Source organism: Thamnophis elegans, chromosome 4 (assembly GCF_009769535.1).
Source record: "Thamnophis elegans isolate rThaEle1 chromosome 4, rThaEle1.pri, whole genome shotgun sequence".
Lineage (NCBI taxonomy): Eukaryota > Metazoa > Chordata > Lepidosauria > Squamata > Colubridae > Thamnophis > Thamnophis elegans.
The window spans coordinates 51,365,610-51,385,691 of NC_045544.1; the positions used below are offsets into that span (position 1 = coordinate 51,365,610).

Below are 20,082 nucleotides of genomic sequence, written 5' to 3' on the forward strand. Positions count from 1 at the left end.
TTATGGAGAAAATATCCCCAATACAATGCTATGGAGGATGTCTTTGTACAATGGTTTAATACCCTGCTGACTCTATGATTCTAAGCCCCCTTTCTTCTCATTCATGAGTCTTATCTGCTTTTAAGTTTTATATGGTCTTCTAACTCCAAATGATGTACAACAATTTTTAAAAAACCACAATGACCCCTCCTGCAAAAAGTCAAAGAGCTAAACAAACATATAAATAACTGTTCCCACAGATACTAATATGCTTCACATCACCACCATAGCCAGTATGAAAAAAATGAAAAGGTAATAATAGGTCTATGTGTACTTAATGCTTGAAAAAGAATCCTGATGTATTAAGAATTGTTTCAACTCCTAACCTGTTGGAACTTGAAAATGATCAGATTCCTTTAACAAATAGCAAATACATTGTTGGTTTGTGAAAACACTTTTTCAAAACATTTTGCAGTCATGGGTAAGCCTGTTCCTCCACATCCTTTGATAAAAAGGATTAATAATTATTATTTAAAACTAGAAATGCACATTGGAAAAAATAAACATTGTCCACAAATCCATTTTATAATCCATAAGGAATATAAGAGTTCCTTACTTAATTTGTCCATTTATCTTTTATCACTTCTCTCAAAATGCCATAAGATTAACAAATAAAAAATTATGGGGTTATAAATGTTTGCAACTGTTTATGTTTATTACAGTAAAACATAAAATCTGATTGAAATTGGATGAGTCTGAAACATTAAACTTACTTTACAGGCTGGCAATATCTATTAATTACTTCAAACAGCTATTCATTTTTCCTATTTTCGTTTATACATCTTTTGAGGCCAAATGAAAAGGCTATTGGGAGAGTAAACTTAACCCATTTAGTTGAAAGTAAGTTCCACTGAAATTGATTGGATTTACTTCCTAATGATTGTCTCTGATTATATACGAACATTGAGGAGTTAATAAAAACTAAAGGAAAATATAGTTTTTTATAGGGAAATAATGACAAGCAGGCTGAATATAGGATGCTGAGGGGGAGGAAAAAGAAATTCATACTATTTATGAAATGAATTTTCCTTAAAATACACATTAGCAATAAGGTTTTATAATATTTTCTTTTTAGATTTTTATTTCAATATGTGACTATGCCTAATAACTTCATTGAAAAGTCCCAAGATTCTCACTATGTTTAAAAAAAATATCAAAAAAGTTTCTAAATTTGTATTTAGAAAGATTGGAAATCTACAAACTTGTTATTAAGTGATTTGAAAATCATATACCATATGCTGAAAAGTGAAGTTATTGCTTACTCATTTTAATGCCCACCTCAGCCATTAAACTCAAGGATTATGCTTCCCCTTATATGTCTATTTGTTATAAAACTGTTTACCATTAACAACATTCCATTTTCTATTCTGCACTGAAACAAAAGCAAAAAGTCCGTGGACTACATAACAAGTGATCAAATAAGTAAACACTTAAGGAAATGCTTCTGGAAAGAATATTTCACTATAGCAAAAACAATTCACAAATGCCCTCAGAATTCCTGGGGATAATTTTCTAATTTTTGAAGTTTTTAAATGAAACAAAGGAACCTGTATATACTATATATTAGCAACTCTCTCCTTTGTTCATGGGGGTGGGGAAGGGACATGATCCCAGCAAGACTATCTTACCAACATTGCAAAGTTCTCTTCATTGGTAACAGAGAAATATCTTAAATATATGCATGCAATCTGAATACCAACAAAATGATTAATGTTGTATTTGCATCAATGTTTCTGTTCTGTTAACATCATTTCCTCTTTTCTTCATTTTAAATTTAGGTGAGCTGTGTTAAATTTAATGGAGAAGAATGCTAAATTTGAATGTTTGACTTTCAATGTTCTCTCTCTCTCTCTCTTGCATATTTGATTCAACAAGAATTAATTATAATGCACCACCCAATGTTTGCCTTGGATCAGAAACTTATGTGAGACACAATGACAGATATTTATTTTATTTATTGGTTTATCAAATTTGGAGACTGCTCATCTCACTCACAGAGCAACTCATCACTCTGTACCTATCAGTCTGAGGGAGCCTTCCCCCACTTCCCATCACCTCCCCCTACTTCCAATAATCTCTGCCAGGAATATGTTCTCAGAAAAGTCACTGGATAGTATAATAATTATACATGACATCCATTTGTGAAATTTGGTGACAATCCAAGAGCTGAGTGAACCTAAATAAGCAGAAGATGCTTCCTTTCTTTGCTATTTCTCCATTTCTCCATGATGCCCATGGATAGAACTGGGTTCCCTAACTGGCCATGTTCCTTAATACCTGGTAGAGTCTTCTACTCTAATTATTATTTTTTTAATTTTATAAACATAGTCTAATTTCCAAACCTGTACTTCAAAAATCCAGATGACCATGGTATCAGCAAGAGTTATGGTATACTCTTTGCTCTCGGTCATTGGATTTTTGCAGTCCAGATTTGATAGTCCTGTTTTAAAGAAAATAAGTTCGCTTGCTACATACAAAACACCATCATCATGGTCCAGTGGAAGACCATCAGGAAGACAACATATGTAAGCTAGACTGAGAAATTTTTGTAAAAAAAATCAGGAAGACGGAAATGGAAAATCTCTTCTATTATAAGAGATTTTCTATGCCTAGAAAAGATCTGAATTTGTCCATGAAGTCACTGGGAATCTTCCTTGACTTGAAGGTGATTTTATCCTTACCTTGCTAAAGAAAAATCAATAAGGCTTCTGCAAATGTAAAACTTTTTTTTGAGAATGTCATCAACCCCATAGATACGTAGATGGATAGTCCTTGTACATGAAGGATTTCAAAAAGCTTTCTGAAAAGGTTGTCAAAAATCAGGGCTATGCTCTGTTCTGGGCTAGTAAAGGGAAAACATGAAACAAGAATAAATGAACAGTTCTAATAGCGGGAGATATAAAATGTGATGTTATCTTACTGACATAAAAGGTCTGGAATTATAGTTGAACAGTTAGCAAGTCATGGTGGGGAGGGCACAAAATGGTTTTTTTCCAGCCGAGAGAGGAGTGGAGTGATTTTGATGACTCAAAAGGATCCCTTCAAAATTGGTGAAGGGAGAATGAAATGGCAAATGCAATTTTGTCTAAATTCAATGCAACACATATTGGGCCAAGAAACACAAACTCATTGATGTGTTCTGAATGAGTTGGCAGTGCCTGACCAGGAAAAGCTACTGTTGCTATCATAGATCATTCAGTTTAAATGTTAACCTAGGACACGGTGGCTGCTAAAAAGGCAAAACATTTCATTTTATGAATCATTAGGGAAGAGATCTGGACTAACATATCCATTAACAATGATATGATCGCATTTGATGTTTATATTTCCCATGGCATCTGAAAAGTAAATTGTGGGAATAAAAACATGCAGAAAAGACAATCTCTGCAAATCCAATAACAGGGGTGTCAAACTCGCCGTCATCACATGAGTATTTTCCCTTGCTAAACTGGGCGTGGGCATGGCAAGCATGTGACACATCCGGCCTGTGGGCTGCGACCCTTGACAGCCCTATCCTATAACATGGAGAATTGCTATTTTCCTGTTTGAGTTGGGTAGGTTTCCTCTAAGAGATGGGGAGCAACAGAGAGATGTGAATTTATTCATTGTGTGAGTGAATCTGTGATAATATACTCGATTGTGAAAAACATTTTCCTATAGTATAACTATATATCACAATGTATTATTACTAACAGAATGATAATACAGTTTTTTCATACTTTTAAAAAAGAGTTTGTGCAAGCAGTATATAATGCATTATTTCCACGAGAACTAAATTTGCATTATTTCCAGAAAAAGTTTAATTTTCCTATGAGCCATCAGAACAAATGTTGCATGGGTTCAGGACAACTACTCTCTATGCTTTTTGCATAACAATTTGAAGGTTGCAGTATTATAATTCCTCTTCCTTGCTATTTCTTGCCTTATTTTAAAAAAAAGTGCCAAGGGGGAGTTTAAAACATGTACCACAGTGAATCACTTGAAATTACTCAGCTGTTAACTTTGCAGACTTAATGTCCTTAATATGCTTAGTAATCTGTCCTTAATAAAGCTTCCCTGTATCTACAGGAACTGTTGTTAAGCTAACTGACCTATAATTTCCTGAATCCCCAGGTCCTTTTTAAAAGTTAATGTTCCATTTGTTTGTTTTCAATCATTGGGTGCAGAGGCCAATCTTAGACAATAAAAAGGTGTGGGGTGTTTGTTAGAAGGTCAATAATTTTGATACTGAATTCTCCCCTAAGTGGTTATGTTTGTTTTTTTTAATCATTGGTCTTATTTTGGAACAATAATATCGCTGCACAGCCTTTTTTTTTCTTCCTCTCACTCTGATTTGAATTATACTTTCCATTTGTTTGGACTGTGAGTAAATCTGTATTGTCTTCTTTTGCCTCCACAATTGAGCAAGGTGTCTACTTTCCAAAGGAATTTTTTTCCTTTACTTCTCATGACTTCTTTGGCTCTAGAGGTGGGTTGCTCCCGGTTCAGCCTGGATCGGGCAATCCGGTAGTAGCTGCAGCAGGAGGCTCCGTCCACCCACCCAGATACTTCTGCGCATGCATGACTATGCACGAACCAGTAGTTAAAAAATTGGCAACCCACCACTGTTTGGCTCTATTTGTTAACACTCCCTCTGAATGTAATTATCTCTCTTGATTGATTTGGCACCATCTAAAGGCTATTTGTCATTTTGCTATTATCTTGAAATTTATTTTCATCATTAAAATTATCTCTAAGTGATACATAACATACAATGTAACAAATTGAATATATAAAAACCAATAGAGCATCTCTACAATAAATATTACTAATATCAATACAGCATCAAATATCAAGGAGAACAGAGATATTACTTTGTGCATAGCAAGTGGAGAATATACTGGGGAACAGAAGCAGTTGCTGAAAGCATCCAGTTCTGTGTTACTACCATATCACAATCTGCAGAATATCACATCATCAATAAAATCTCCCTTGGAAACTGTAGTAATCCAACAGACTCTAGTCAGGAAAAGATATTTCAGTTCCCGGGCTTTTATGAAGGCTTTTGATTCTTTACAATAAAATATGGAAGGTGATCTGGTAGAAAATAGGCACCTTACACAGTTTCCTGTGCATGGTTCATTGTCCATCTCTTTTCCACTACATTCTGCATTAGGTCTATACCAACTTCAAGCACAGATCCTAATAAAGAGCCACAAAGTCCAAGAAGAAAGTTAATAACCCATGCATTATTGTGGTAAAAATATGTCTCTTCAAGGCAAGACATAGCTGATGCATCAATTAAAAGGGATCGTATAGTGTATTTTCCTGCTATGGAAATTATTTATTAATTTATTTATTTTTATTTATTTAGTTTGTCAAACATGTACAAGATAACAGATATAAGCATAAGCATGGACAGGAACACAAAAAATGGGTTCAAATAAGTGGGACAATAGGAGAGCGATGGTAGGCACACTAGTGCGCTTATGCATGCCCCCTTCCTTTTGGGAAGGGGTGAGGTCCACGATAGACAGTTTAAAGTTAAAGTTATGGGGGTTTGAGGATATAACAACAGAGTCAAGTAGTGCATTCCAGGCATTGATCACTGTTGCTGAAGTCATATTTTCTACAATCGAGTTTGGAGTGGTTTACCTTTAGTTTGTATCTATTGTTTGCCCATGTATTATTGCAGGTGAAGCTGAAGTAGTCATTGACAGGTAAGACGTTGTAGCAGACAATTTTGTGTACTACGCTAGGTCAGACCGGAGGCAATGTAGTTCTAGGTTGTCCAAGGCCAAATTTCAAGCCTGGTGGCATAAGGGATTCTATTGTGAGCAGAGGATAACATACAATTATTTAGAGCTAGTTCTCTGGACTGGTTATACAAATTACTGAAATACATTAGTAGTAAATCTAGAGATGCTCCTATTTCTTTCTTTCTTCTGGGCCTGTAAACTCCCCAAGTTCTATAAATACTCAGTAGCATTCAGTGTGTAACAATGTGTTGTGATCCAGTCCATCAATACTGTATGTGCAAGCACTGAGAAGTAGCCAATTTAAATGTATTGGAGAAAAGCCAGATGTTGTTTACATGTCAGTGACATCATGCCTCAGATTTCTAAGACTTTCGAATGCCATCACATACATGTTAAATAGCATTTTGGGTGAAGTTCTATTCAATAACACTCTAAGAAAGTTCTAACATAGAATTATTCAGAGCTAGTCTCTGGCAATGGTTATACAAATTCAATAGAATTGTTGCAAAATACTTTTCCAATCTCCAATTTATTGAGATTGTCCAGAAGAATTTTAGCAGCAAGCATAAGAAGGTTATATTTCCTTTCTTTATCCCTAGTTCTCTCTCCTATAGAAATAATCTCTAAGAATATATAAGAGTAATTCTGTCCCTGAAGTGGGCCAGCTGAATATAGGCTTTAAAAGGTAATCAATATATTACAATAATGTTTGCAATTTAATTGCTGACAATTTCTTTAATATCTTGTCTCCAAAGGTAGAGGCAATAGAAGATAGGTATTTGTCAAATCCAACTTTAAGGAGACTTTCTTTTTTAGATGACTGTCATTACTCTATTATTCATCAATGAGTTAATAGTTCCTTTGGTTAAACTGATCAGTTCTCCGTAGTTAGAAACACTCTAAGTTGGGCAAACATTTGCCCACATTTTGAGACTCAATCAATTTAATAAATAGGCTTTATTGTTCTGACAAGAGCATGAAACAAACTCCTTGTCCCGGCAAAAAACTCTTTTATTAATTTACAGTGAATTCTGCTCATTCATAGCCAGCAAAGTCTATCAAAGGAGGAATTACGGTCACAGACCTTATCTGGATTGAAGAGCTGACAGACCATCCTTGGAGAGTCACTAACCAATTAGCGAACTAATCACCTCCTGCAAACTCCCTTTCGCTGTTCTTATATTTCCTCTGGAAGGAGCCATTTATCATCTGGCCTTACTCCCAAATTGACCCCTGTTCTTTAGCTGTTCCCCTGTTCTTTAGCATGCGCGCACTGGGAACGGGCTCCAGCTGTTCATCTGCCTCACTGCCTGACTCTGAAGGCAGCTGATAACTGCCATATGGCTCTGGCCTCCTCTCTGCCTCCGACAACAGAGCCCTATAAAAGAAGTGTATACAATCTTGCATAAGTACTTTGCCCACCTGCAGCCAGTCTCTTTTACCATATAATCCTGCAAAAGAGGCAACCCTGACATTTCTGTCTTATTTATAAGCCTTCAGACCAGGTTTCATTTATCACAGTTAGAGTGACTACAGCCTTACCCAGACTCCAGGACTGACCCATGTTCCTCCTCAACTTCCTCACTGTCCGAATCTGCTGCCAGCTGCTCTGGCCGCTGGCAGGCCACAACATTATATGGACTTTCTTATATGCTTCAGAACTTATTATATACTTCAGAAATTCTCTATGGCACAATTTTCTTCTAGGTTTATACTTAGGAATTAGTGTTCATTTTAGTGATATAATTGCTTGACAATGGTAATGTGCCACACACCATTTCAAATTGTATAGAAAACTGTGGCCCATCTTGTGAGTGGATAGACAATTGTTCTGAAATGCAAGGCCTCTAGAGGTTTGTAGGAGCTGCTAGTGCCAAGTTGGAAAAGGTCTAGGCACCAGGGACTTGCATATGAAAGGATTTGAAAAGTCGTATTGGCGGTCTAAAGGAGGAGAAAAAAGTATTTCCTTTGGGACAAAGATTTATTTTAAACATGTTGGAAACATTTGTTTGGAACAGGAGGAATCAACAGAGATGTTGTGTGCCCGTGTGTATGTCTGAGTTTGTCTTGGAAAGGACAAGTCCTGTTAGCTTTTGGCTGCAAAAGGACTGATGCATTAATTCAACAGCCAGGACTTGCAACTTCACTTCCGAATGACCTACAGCAGGAATGGGGAACAATGGCCCCATTATGACTTGTGGACTTCAACTCCCAGAATTCCTGAGTCAGCCAAGTTATAAAGGGGCCATCATTCCCCATCTCTGATCTATAGCATGGCTGTCAATAAGAGTGGCTGCTTAGTACAGGATTCGTGAACTTGGGTAGGAAAAGAAATTTATTTTCATCTATATTACTAGATTTCTCATTTTAAACAATTAGATAACTATATTTCAATAAAATCATTTTTCTTTGCAATGCAGTCTATAGCTGTCTATTTGATTTTATGCATTTTAATTTTAATACATTTGTCTGAGAAAGGATAGGGATATGGAGGTTAAGTATTCTTGGTCTAATACATGGATGTTAAGTGAAAAGAGAGTTTTTCTTAGGAAAGACCATTTTAACCCATGCAATCCTTGGACCCATTTATTTTTATAAATAAATTTTTATTTTACCCACATTAACTGAAGTGGGTAAGCTCACTCAAATAAAGCCTGCCCTGTACTTCTCAGTGTATCCAATATTTGCTAACAATCACCTTACATATTATAGGCTCTTCTATTTTTTATTAACCAGAGTCAGTTGGTTGAATTGGATGGTTATTGGAAATAATAAATAAATAATTAAATATTTTTAAAATGCCACAGGTTCACTCAGAGCAGTTAGAGTTCTGTAATAAATAAACACATTAGCTTCATGTGATGATTAATATTTTTATCTGATATCTTCATTGTCAGCAGCAAAAGTCTTTTGTTAGGTTTTTCAGTTTACGGCAACTGTCAAAATATGATTCTGTTTTTTTTAATTTCCAAAGTATTAAAACAAAATCATTTTTCCCAATATTTTCTAACATTTAGATAATCATGTAGTTACTATTATTCCAGTTTACCAGCCACTTGGTTTTAATAAATGCTGTGTGTTGTTAGACAACTACTATAGTATTCCACACTTTGACACATAAATATTGCATTAAATATGTATAAGTTCTCTGGCAAACTGCATCTCTGTTGACTTTGCTGTCTGAATTTTCATCTTTTTCAAAGATCTGAGAGAATAAAAACTGCCGCTTTATAGATTCATAGCAATCTATTGATCAAATGTGTATGCCACTGATTCCCAATGACTCTGAGCAACTCAGAACAATTAATGCAAGGAATTACAATAAAAACAATTTTTAAAAGACAAAATGGGGAACAAAAAGATGGGAAGAACAACAGGCCAGATGTTGTCTGAGAACTCCCCTTTTGGTGTGATACCAATATCAGGGCATTCAGCAAGCCTTGGCATTTTTTTTATAAATTTTTTTATTAGTTTTATTACAGGAAAAAACACAAAAAGAAAGGCATCATCTTTCATTACATCTTGTAGAAAGCGTATCCATTGGTCACAAGTACATTTCGTGCGTTCTGTCCATAATCACATATATTCCATTCAGTTTAAATTGTATATGTTAAAAATTTATGTTTTACTATCACCATACCATAATTTTCATTTAGTTAAGATTCAAAAACACAGCCACCTGCTGGCATTTTTCCCCCTTGCCCCAGTTCCAGTCAATCTGCCATATCTTTATATCTTTATAACATATTCTAAGAAAAAAAAGTCAATTAGTAGGACATCTAACATTTTCTCTCTCTAACATATCTTTATTATTATTATAGTTAACTAGGGAATATTTACATTTTTCTCTCCTCTTCTCTCCACAAACGCAAAAAGCAACAATCTCTAAATAACAATCTATTAATATGTGTTAACAAAAATGACCATTTAAAGTCTAAGACAAACTAAAGGGAAAAGGAGAAATGTTGACATTTCTAGTTAATAATCACCAAAGTATATGTTAATCTTCCCTTTTGTTTTTATAGTTGAAAGACAGGAAAAAAAGAACAATTGTTTGCCATTTCTAATCCAAATTAAAGTGTCTAGTTGATAATCTCCAAGATATGCATTAACATTCCCTTTTATTATTGTAATTAGAGAAAGACAGAGAAGAAAGAAAAGAAAACAATTGTTTGCTATTTATGTCACATCACCTCTTATTCTAATCCAAATTATTTATAGCTTCATAACAAGTCTGAAACACAAATTAATAGGCTTTATCATACCACCAAAACTCAGTTGCAATTTGTGGCTTGGTTATTTATCCTAATTAAGGTTATCATTGTTAATATCATGATATATTATATGTTAGCAACTAAACATTCAATGATAATCTATGAGTCTACAAAATACTAAAATCCCTACTTATTAACCATCAAAAATTAGCTAATTTTTATCATCAATTGGCATTATCAGCCAGTGTCTTTCCGGTAGCAAAATAATCCTTTCTCTCTCGCCAGCAGTTGTGTCATTTCAGTTATTAGAATCTTTTCAGAGTTTAACATTTCTCTCCGCACTCTGTAGCTTAAAGGATCTCTCATATAGTTTCATTGCTCTTTAATTGTTATTAACATAGGCTTAGCTTTGGTTATCAAACTTGTTTCTGGATATATTTGTCTTCTTAGTTCCATCTTTTTCACTCTTTTTTTCCCTCCTGCATCTTGAAGTTGAAAGAAAGGCTCCAAGTTGTCAAAAACACTTTTCCAGCTTCCCTTCTTTTCACTTTCGCTCGTATTTAGTCCATTGATGGATTCATCTGACATCTTATCTTTATTTTCTATGTTTCCATTCTCTTCTTTGATCTCTGGGGCTCCAAACCCCTCCTCTTTAACAGTAGCACCCCATAAACTGTCCCATTTCTTGTCAAATCTCTCAAGTCCTTCTGCAATATTTTGAAGTCCAGCCAGGATGTTTTGGATTATTAGATTTTCTTCCTCTGAATATTGATCCATTTTTCAAAATGCAAAGAAATATAAAGGGGAAAAAAAGGAATCTCGCATTTTTTTTTAATGTACCTTGTAAGAAAATGTGAAAAAGAGAGAAGCCATTTTGCAGCTCAGCCTGCAGGGATATCCACAGGATATTGTCACAAAAGTCAAGATAGTGGCTGGAACAGTACAATCAAAGCTCCCAATGTTTTTACTCATTCATTTTACAGAAATCCTGTCAGCCTGAGACAAATACCACTTCTCTTATGCCCTGGTTTGCTTTGAAATACAGCTTATGTGAAGTAGGTCTACATTGCTGTGGCTTATACCATAGTTTAAGCATGCAAGTGATCATTATTCCCTGCTCAGCCCATTGATGTAATGTCTGCTTTGTCTTAAGTCTGAGCAGCAATGCTTCCCTTGGTAGAGCAAACCATCGCACAGAGTAAAATGCGGGAGAAGATTGAATTAAGCTAATCTCTGATGTTTTTGCTCTTCGCATAAGGAACAATCTTCTTAGGCAAAGAATTGTTAGTCCTTCAGGAATCACTGTAAAACAAACTAAAGCAAAAATAGTGCTCTAAAATGAGAGAGTAAACCGAGTAGGCATGAAGGCAGCTATGTGCTCCTCTTTTTCTTCCTTGCTCCTTGAAGCAATCATTTGTTACTGAGACCTCTAATTTATTGCATAGATCTGTAGCATGAGACAAACTTGCATTATGAAGCTCAGCATTTAGGAGAGACCGAAGATGCACCAGGACTCATGAATGATGCTTATAACTATCTGACATTTCTTTGCTTCCCAAGGTAGAGGATGTCAATGCATTACAATGGAAAATTAGAATGGAAAGTTCACTTTGTTTTTGCATGAGTGTGTATGTGCACATAATTTAATTTCTTGCTTGACTGGATATCATATCACATTCCCTTGTAATGGTAGACCTATAAATATTTATAAAACAGGCAAAAGGAAGAAAGATATTTAGAAATGTAGCTATTTAATAGTGAATTACACACCGAATTCTTTTCACTTGTACATAGTATCCAGTTTATTTATCTGGAGAACAAACCTTTATTCATAATTTATAATTCAATTTAGAATGACACATGCATATTAAAATTAATTTCTCTTTTGACCATATCTTTCCAGAGCCCAGTTTTAAAGCTAAATATTTGGTCCAAAGATACCACTGCGCGTAACTACAATACTGATGTTTTGCCTTCCATTTGTCAGGCTCATATGTTACTTTTTATTACTTTTTTTAAAAAACCAGAAACAGATAGAGGCCTGGATGGGAGCAATGGAAGAAGATACACTGATGTCTGTAGAAAGCACTTTACCAATCCCTAATATAAAGATTCTTATGCAGTATTTTCTAGAGAAGGGCAAATGTCTCCCAGTGCAGGAATATGGATGCTTGCTGCAGTAAACAATCAAGAGAAGATTCATGTTTGCTTGAATTATCAATACTTCAAAATACAAGAATAATTGCTTAGACTTCTGTTTTCCTCAGATCCAACCTTATCCCAGGTTTTTTTCCCTGCAGGTGGACCCCTAGTCTTAAAGTGGCTTAAACAGCAGAATTATTTGAAACAGTATACAAATGAATACACCTTATGCAGCTGTAAGATTTTCACATTTCAGTTTTGTGTTGTCAATAAGACTTGTAGGTTGGAGATCATCATTTATCTGCTACAGAAGAAGCTAGGATTAGCCAGAAAGAAAGAGCCTAGCATCAGCATTCATGTGACAACATTGACTAGTTTGAATCTCAGTTTGGTCGGCTTTTTTTGTTTCAATTGCTTAACTTATAAATCAGTATATTACCCAGGGAAAAGATGTTAATTCAGTGAACAAGTTTTATGTATTGTGTGACCACAGCCAGCTTATTTTTCGCCACCTCTTTGCCTTTTGTATCACAACATATGCTTCTTTCTATTATAAAATGTCATTGCAGCAGAGTAGTAAAAATGAAGGGCTATGTATGTTCATTGATGAAGTAATAATCAAACTACCATTTGAATAAAGATCAGTGGTTTCCCTTTGGAAACATTGCATATGGAGCATAGAAAATTTATGAGAATTTCATAATATTACAGAACAATTTAGTATGTTATCAGGGTGGGAAGTTACAAACCAACAGGTAAGTAGTAGTTTCTGTTTACTTCACCTGTTTCATCATCTTCATAACCCTTCTGACAGTGCTATAACTATTTTTTTCTAGCAAACCATTGATTAGCATATTCATTAATGTGGGCCAAAATAGGGCATTTGGCAAGAACAAATGATGAAAATGTGATAAGGGAATGGGGGACACAGTGCACTATGTAAAACTATCAACTCTTCAAATAACCATTATAGTGTACGTACATTCTTTTGAAATATTCAGTTCATAGGCAAGGAAGCATTCATACTTTATACCAATCCTTAAATAAATTAGGCACATTACATGCAGATAAATCCACAAATTAGTTATTAACCAACTTACATCTCTCTGGCTTAGCCATCCACCTATTTCCTTCAGCTGAATCAATGGTCTCAGTCAGTGGTTCTCAACCAGTGGTCCACAGACCTCTGGAGGGATTGCGATGTCATTACAGGGGGTTCCACAAAGGCTTGAAGAAATGTTATGATTTAAGTCTTGAGTTAAGTCTTGGGAATTGGTGGCCATGGTCCAAGGCCACCAAAGTATTTAAAGGGGGTCCATGGTGAAGAAAAGATTGAGAACCACTGGTCCCAGTAAAGAAAAAAAATGTAATGTTTAATTGCCTGGAATTAAACCTTCCTCTCCATGGGTAGCCAGGCAAACTGTTTAAGGGGACCTGTAATGATTCTGATCTACTCATCACACTATAATCATTTGGTAGAACTGCATTTCATTTAATCTCTGATTTTTTACAGGAGCTTGAGTAGGTTAAGAGATATTTCAGCAATGGGTTCTCTGCCTGGTTGCTAGGTGGGCATGGCCATGGTGAGCGTGGCCTAGTCAGCCTCCTGCATCATGGCAGGGAGTCGTGTTTTTGCCTTCCTGAGGCTCTGGAGGCTTTCCTCAAGCCTTTGGGAGGGTGAAAACTGCCTCCCCTGGGCTCCAGAGGCCATAAATGGGCCGGTTTCCGGCCTTCCAGAACTTCCAAGAAGCCCGTTTTTTGCCCCTTCCCAAGCCTCTGCACAGGGCCTGCACTTACTTTGCATCCAAAACAGGCTGTGTGAAAACTCCTGGGAGGGGAGGGATGGGGTGGGAAGAGCTATCCAGGGGTGCGATTTGGAGGTTTTCTGAGTCAGCAATGTTAGCTACCGGTTCTCCCAAACCCGGGTGAATCCGTAGCAGCCCACGCCTGTTTTTCTCCCATTTTAGCACAGTGAGGGTGCACATGATCATGCCCGTGGGGACAGTGTTGTAGGACAGCAGAGATTTCAATCTATTCAAAGGTTATTTGCACATTGGCTTTTAGGCACATAAAGAAGGTGATCAAGAGAGGAATGTTGTATAAAGAGCCATGGAGTAAGTGTGGAACCAAGGAAGCAGTTCAACCATGAACTGTGCAACTCCTGCACAAATCTCTTTGGAACTCAGTCCCTTTGAGTTTAGTAGGGCTTTCTCCCAGGTAAGCAAGCATAGAATTGTAACCTGAGTAATGCCGACATGGTGGAGAAATGGCAAGATGTTCAAGGAAGGTGGAACACGGCACCCTACTGAGTGGTACAACTGCCCTGAATGTGGATAACCACTCATTGGGTATCTTTTTCTTTTCAATCCTCAGGAAGAGGCAGCCAGAATTCTCGCCCACCAACAAGTGTCCGTCGGCACATGTGCAGCTTTGAAAACCCCCAAACTGCAGTGAATGTGTAAGAAAAGCTGCATGACAAACAGTGGTGTATTTTTTTTAACCCATTGCTTTCTCTTTCTCATGACTTTCTCATTTCTAATAATGGTGCATGCCATTAATGATAGAAAAGTCGTGTATGTGTCCCATTTTTCACACTGCCTTGACCTGCTTGTCCATATATTCTTTCAAGGACACCGTCAAATAATTTTTGGAGGATCTTTTTTCTGTTTTTCATGGTTGTCACTTCAACATCTTCTGGCTGAATTGCAAAAGGGAAAAAATAGTTTACCTGTTCATTTTATCTTTCCCATAATTTAGCCCACAATTTTTCTTGTTCATGGTTTTGCATGGAGCTTCTTTCAATGACAGCTGTCCATTTTCTCTAGTAGCTTCAGCTGGATCCTGGCTGTGTCCAGTGCTTCCTACCTACTGAGGGCTTCAGAAATACTCAGTCGTAGACCAAATACAAAAAGTACTCATTGATGAACATGATTTCATATAGTTGGCCATTTTGAAAGACAAAAAATGAATCAATAGGACAATAGTAATAATTACTTATTATATAGTTCTTCTTTCCTATCACATTAAAATTTGGCAACTAGGCAATTTTTAAAGTCACAGATTAGATCTGGGTTAAACTTGTTTATTAAGTAGAACAATGATATAGCAAGAAAAGCTATCATTTAAAAAAAAAAAACCAGTTGCATGGGGAGTCCACATAGATTGTGCAGTAAGGGATACATTTCAAATCATGTTGATGGAATTGAATCAGCTTTCACTAGATTGTTGGAAAGACAAGGGGAGAAAGAGCAATACATTAAACACAAAGAAGAAAAGTAAGGCAGGATAACAGAGGGGAAAAATGCTGCTGAAAAAATAGTTATTATATGCAAACCATCCAATATAAGGAGCATCAGTAGAAATTTTAAAAACTATTATCAACCGTTCTCAGTATTATATGACATATAATGTACCCATTTCATTGGATTCTACTTTGTATGTCAGATGACAATGGAAATTATATGACAAACACAAACTGAATCCAATGAAATAGGTATATTATTAGTCATCAGCATTGTGGACAAGATTGAAGTCGTCATGAAACTTTTGTTGGGATATAATACTCATGAAAAAAAACTTCAGAAACTGGAGTTCCTGTCACACATTGATTAAAATAAAATTCTGAAGATGCTGCCAAGAAGGGGGAGATTCAAAAATGGAGTAATATAAGTCTGTAATTCTATAAATTCTTGCCTGGGTGTCAGTCCCATTGACCTGAAAGGAACTTGTTTGTGGTGTGTGTGTGTGTGTGTGTGTGTGTGTGTGTTGTGTGTATACGTATGCATGTTGTGAGTGTATACCAACATATATAAGTTATGTTTTAAAGTGTTGTTTTTATATGCATTAATCAGTATTACTGTTCAACATATCTGTAGTGCAATGTGTTTATATTCTCTTATCTCTATATAAAAGTATAAAATTCCATTCCCATGGATCTTACAGAGCATCTTTGGCCTGTTTTCTGAACATCAAATACATTCTTTGAACTAAGTCCTTGCTCATCTAAATTTGGAGTTGGTTCCCTTTCTCCTACAGAAAAAAAATTCCAATAACTCTAATATATAAATCCTGTACATGGAGCTTTCCATCAAGCTTTCCCAACTAAATAACCCAGTGACACCCATTTAAAAGACTTCAGCCTTATACATGAAAGGAGCTAGAGTCAAATTTCCATCTAAAATGCATTATGTGCCTTGATTTATTCCTAACTGAGCATGTCTACATAGACCTTTATTTGAGAAATAGCTTCAATCCACAGAACTACAGCACTAGATAAAATATAAATTTATCTAGTCAGCATTTACAGTGCCAAACAGCATGTCCATCAGCTATTGAGAAATGTACTGAAACTATAGTGCATTGCAAAGCAAGTGATTTGCATCAGAAGGGTACTAAATAGATACTGTATATCCACATAAACCTAATTTATAGAGCATAGGATTATTGCAATATCTACTCTGAGCATCACAGAGCCTGCAGCAGAATGTTTCTACTCTCCGTGTGCTATAGCAACAAAGATGATTAGGGGACTGGAGGCTAAAACATATGAAGAACGGTTGCAGGAACTGGGTGTAGAAAGAAGGACTAGGGGAGACATGATAGCAGTGATCCAATATCTCAGGGGTTGCCACAACAGAAGAGGGAGTCAAACTATTCTCCAAGGCACCTGAGGGTTTTAGAACAAGAAGCAATGGTGGAAACTAATCAAGGAGAGAAGCAACTTAGAACTGAGGAGAAATTTCCTGACAGTTAGAACAATTAATCAGTGGAACAGCTTGCCTCCAGAAGTTGTGAATGCCCCAACACTGGAAGTCTTTAAGAAGATGTTGGATAGCCATCTGTCTGAAACCAGTATAGGGTTTCCTGCTTAGGCAGGGGGTTGGACTAGAAGACCTCCAAGGTCCCTTCCAACTCTGCTATTGTATTGTATTGTATTGTACACAAACACACACACACAAACACACACACACACAAACACACACACAGAGTTCACATTTTCAGTCCATTGTTCAGAATAAAATATTTTACTTCCATGTGATATAGAAAAAAATCACCAGAAATACATGACTTTTAAAACTATTTTACATGACTGTTTGGTAATCCCACACTCCCACAATGTCTAACAACATAACATGCCTACAAAAAAATCACTAATAACTATGTAAAGCTGTCATTGTAATTAATACAGCTGGTATGCCATCATCACCCCAAGAAATTCTCCAAGTAACAGTCTTGCTTAAAGTCTTGTGTGCCTACATTGTTGTTTTGGTTCTTACTCATTACAATACTTTCTTGGTGCTTCCATATCATGAACGTAACCTCTTTCTAAATAGCAGGGTTTTCCTAGAGCAAAGAGACAGATAGTCTTGCTTTGATGTCTTTTTCCCAAGTATTTAAGGTCATTTATACTTACTAACTGTATGACAGACTTACAGGTATTAGTTATGTCTGCATTTGTGTTTTATTTGTTGTCATAGAGATTGTGAGTCTGATTTTTTCACAGTATGTACACACGTACAACTGTACAATGTGTGTGCCATGAGAAAGGTAATCCTCAAATCTTCACAACTCTAATGGAGAAATTAAATCGATGGAATGAGAATATTTCTGACTGCAATTTCCCCTCATCCACAAATCGGAGCTAGAAAGTTTTGTATTGCTTTTTTATCAGACCAGACAAATTTTTATGTGTTGTGGAAATTGTTGCATGTGAAATGCAAATCAAATGTTTACAGATTAAAGATTATATATTATAAAGTAGAGTGCTTTTTAAAGATTGAAGTTGAGTTTCTGCATCATTTTTTGGAAACTATGTCTTATGTCCATGCACTTATTTTATGTTTGTTCAGAATCATAGGCTGACAACAGAGCAGGAGATGGGCCTATCCATTTCCCATTCACCTTCCCTCTCACGTCCTTAAATGTAGAGTTTGCTCCAGTGGTGGGATTCAAATAATTTAACAACCAGTTGTCTGCCCTAATGACCGGCTGGGTAGGTGGGGACTCAGTGGTCATGTGACCAGATGGGTATGGCCAATTCAAAGTTGCTCATGTCGATGGGATGGGTGCTTTGTCTTAATTGTTACAATGTAATAAGGGTTAACAGGAAGGCAATTTCTGTAGTAGGGCAATAAAGGTTATGGCTAGAAACAACACCATAATGCTTCCCTCCTGCCTTCCTTGCAGGATTAGCCCTGTAAAGTGGGGAAAAAAACAAAGTGAGATTTCTTTCAACAACTGGTTCTCCGAACTGCTTAGAAAGTTAACAACCGGTTCTCCTGAATAGGTGCGAACTGGCTGACTACTACCACTGGGTTGCTCACTTTTGAAAGAGAGGTTGAAGAAAGCTGCTGTTTATAATTAATGGTAACATTTTACCCCATTCACCCTAACAACATTTAATAAAGAAACAATATGCTTGTTACAGTCATTGCTGTCAATGTTTCTCTGCATCTCCTACCAGGAAGTATATAAACTGGGGACAGAGAATCTTGGAATCAGTTCATTTGTTATTCCTTACTAACATCAAAGAGAGAGGGAATGAAGATCCATTACTTTCTGTGTCTGGTGGCAGCCATGCCTATTCTGCAGCATGTTGCTCTGTCCCCAAACATCTGAAACTAACAGGGAATAATTTGCCTTCATTTACAGACTTCTAGATTTAAGACCAGTTGCTGTTTCCCACTGTAGTTGCATCTCGGAGGAACTAAGACTGCAGAACACCATGGATTTTCTAGGATGAATGTGTTGTGGTTGCCTGTGTCTGCCTATGGAAATGTAAATAAACCAATCTTTATTTTATTTCCAGTTCTAATGGCAAGTCTGTGTCATGGTCTGAACCAGGTGGAAGAGAAATTCCAAGGGGGCAACATATGTGGCACAGGCTCTCAGTGCATGTGAAGAATAAGGAACTAAGATGCAATCAGACAGCAGTGATCAAGCCCCTAACTAAAAGTTATTCAGGTCAAGCAAGAGCCTCACTTTTTTCGGACATCAGCAGTAAGACTTTGTACAATGTTGTGGAGGAGGAAGCAAGCGAATCAGTGCACTTCAGCCAAATGAGCCCTTCCATGGTTGTACACAGAAGAGTGATGGTGATGCCTCCACTGCAGGCAGCAGCAGAGGACATACAGAGTCCCAAAGTCTTACCACCCCCACCGCCACCCTCCTCCACCACCGCGATTCATTATGGAGCAGCTGCAGGGTGTGGTCAACAAATTTGCCACGGGCATTCCTGATTTCAATGTTGTAATGCCCGTGTCTGGTGCAGGAAACGGACTGAGGCCATATATAATCCTCCAGCAATGCAGCCACAGATATTGCCACTACAAATGGGCACTTTCAGTAAAGTGCCAGTTCACTCCCATCTGAAGAAGAAGAGAGGAGGAGGAAGAAGAGGAAGAGGAGGAGGAGGAAGAAGAAGAAGAAGAAGAAAATGAAAAGTTTAAGCTTATCCAAGATTATGTGTATGAGAGGCCAGGAAATTTAGAGGAGGAGGAAGAGGAAGAAGAGGAGCAGGCCACCAGCAAACTTACTCTAGAAGATTCACCAGCACTGACACCTCCATCTCCTTTTCGAGATTCAGTGGCTTCAAGCAGCTCTGTGCCCAGTTCTCCTGTGTCCGAATCAGTGCTTTGCATACCTCCCAATGCAACTTACACCACTGTTGTTTTGAGGGATTACAAGCAAAGCTCATCCACTTTGTAGAACAGAAGCTGCTCTGGTGAAAGCAAATAGATCATGTCTTCTTTCTGAGCTTTAATTGGACAGGGAGAAATAGCACAAGCCCCCTGGGGGAAATGAAGGCCAATGAGCATGGTGTAGCGGGTGGGGCAAAAATTGTATCCTGCACTAAATCCATTAGAGGGCTCCAGTTCTTTATTGTTATATGTGTGGTTTTGTTTTGCTTTATTTTGTTGTTTTAACAGGAAATGATTGTGTTCAAGAGT

At 36.9% G+C, this 20,082-nt stretch overlaps 1 protein-coding gene across 1 annotated transcript in view; it reads left to right on the top strand.

The window, feature by feature from the left end:
• GRM1 (glutamate metabotropic receptor 1) overlaps positions 1-19,840 on the top strand; it is a 260,622-nt gene extending 240,782 nt beyond the window's left edge. Inside the window, 4 exon segments of the mRNA XM_032214797.1 lie at positions 18,942-19,293; positions 19,295-19,418; positions 19,421-19,482; positions 19,523-19,840. Coding sequence (XP_032070688.1) covers positions 18,942-19,293; positions 19,295-19,418; positions 19,421-19,482; positions 19,523-19,840 — 856 coding nt within the window.
• Positions 19,841-20,082: the final 242 nt, after the last annotated feature.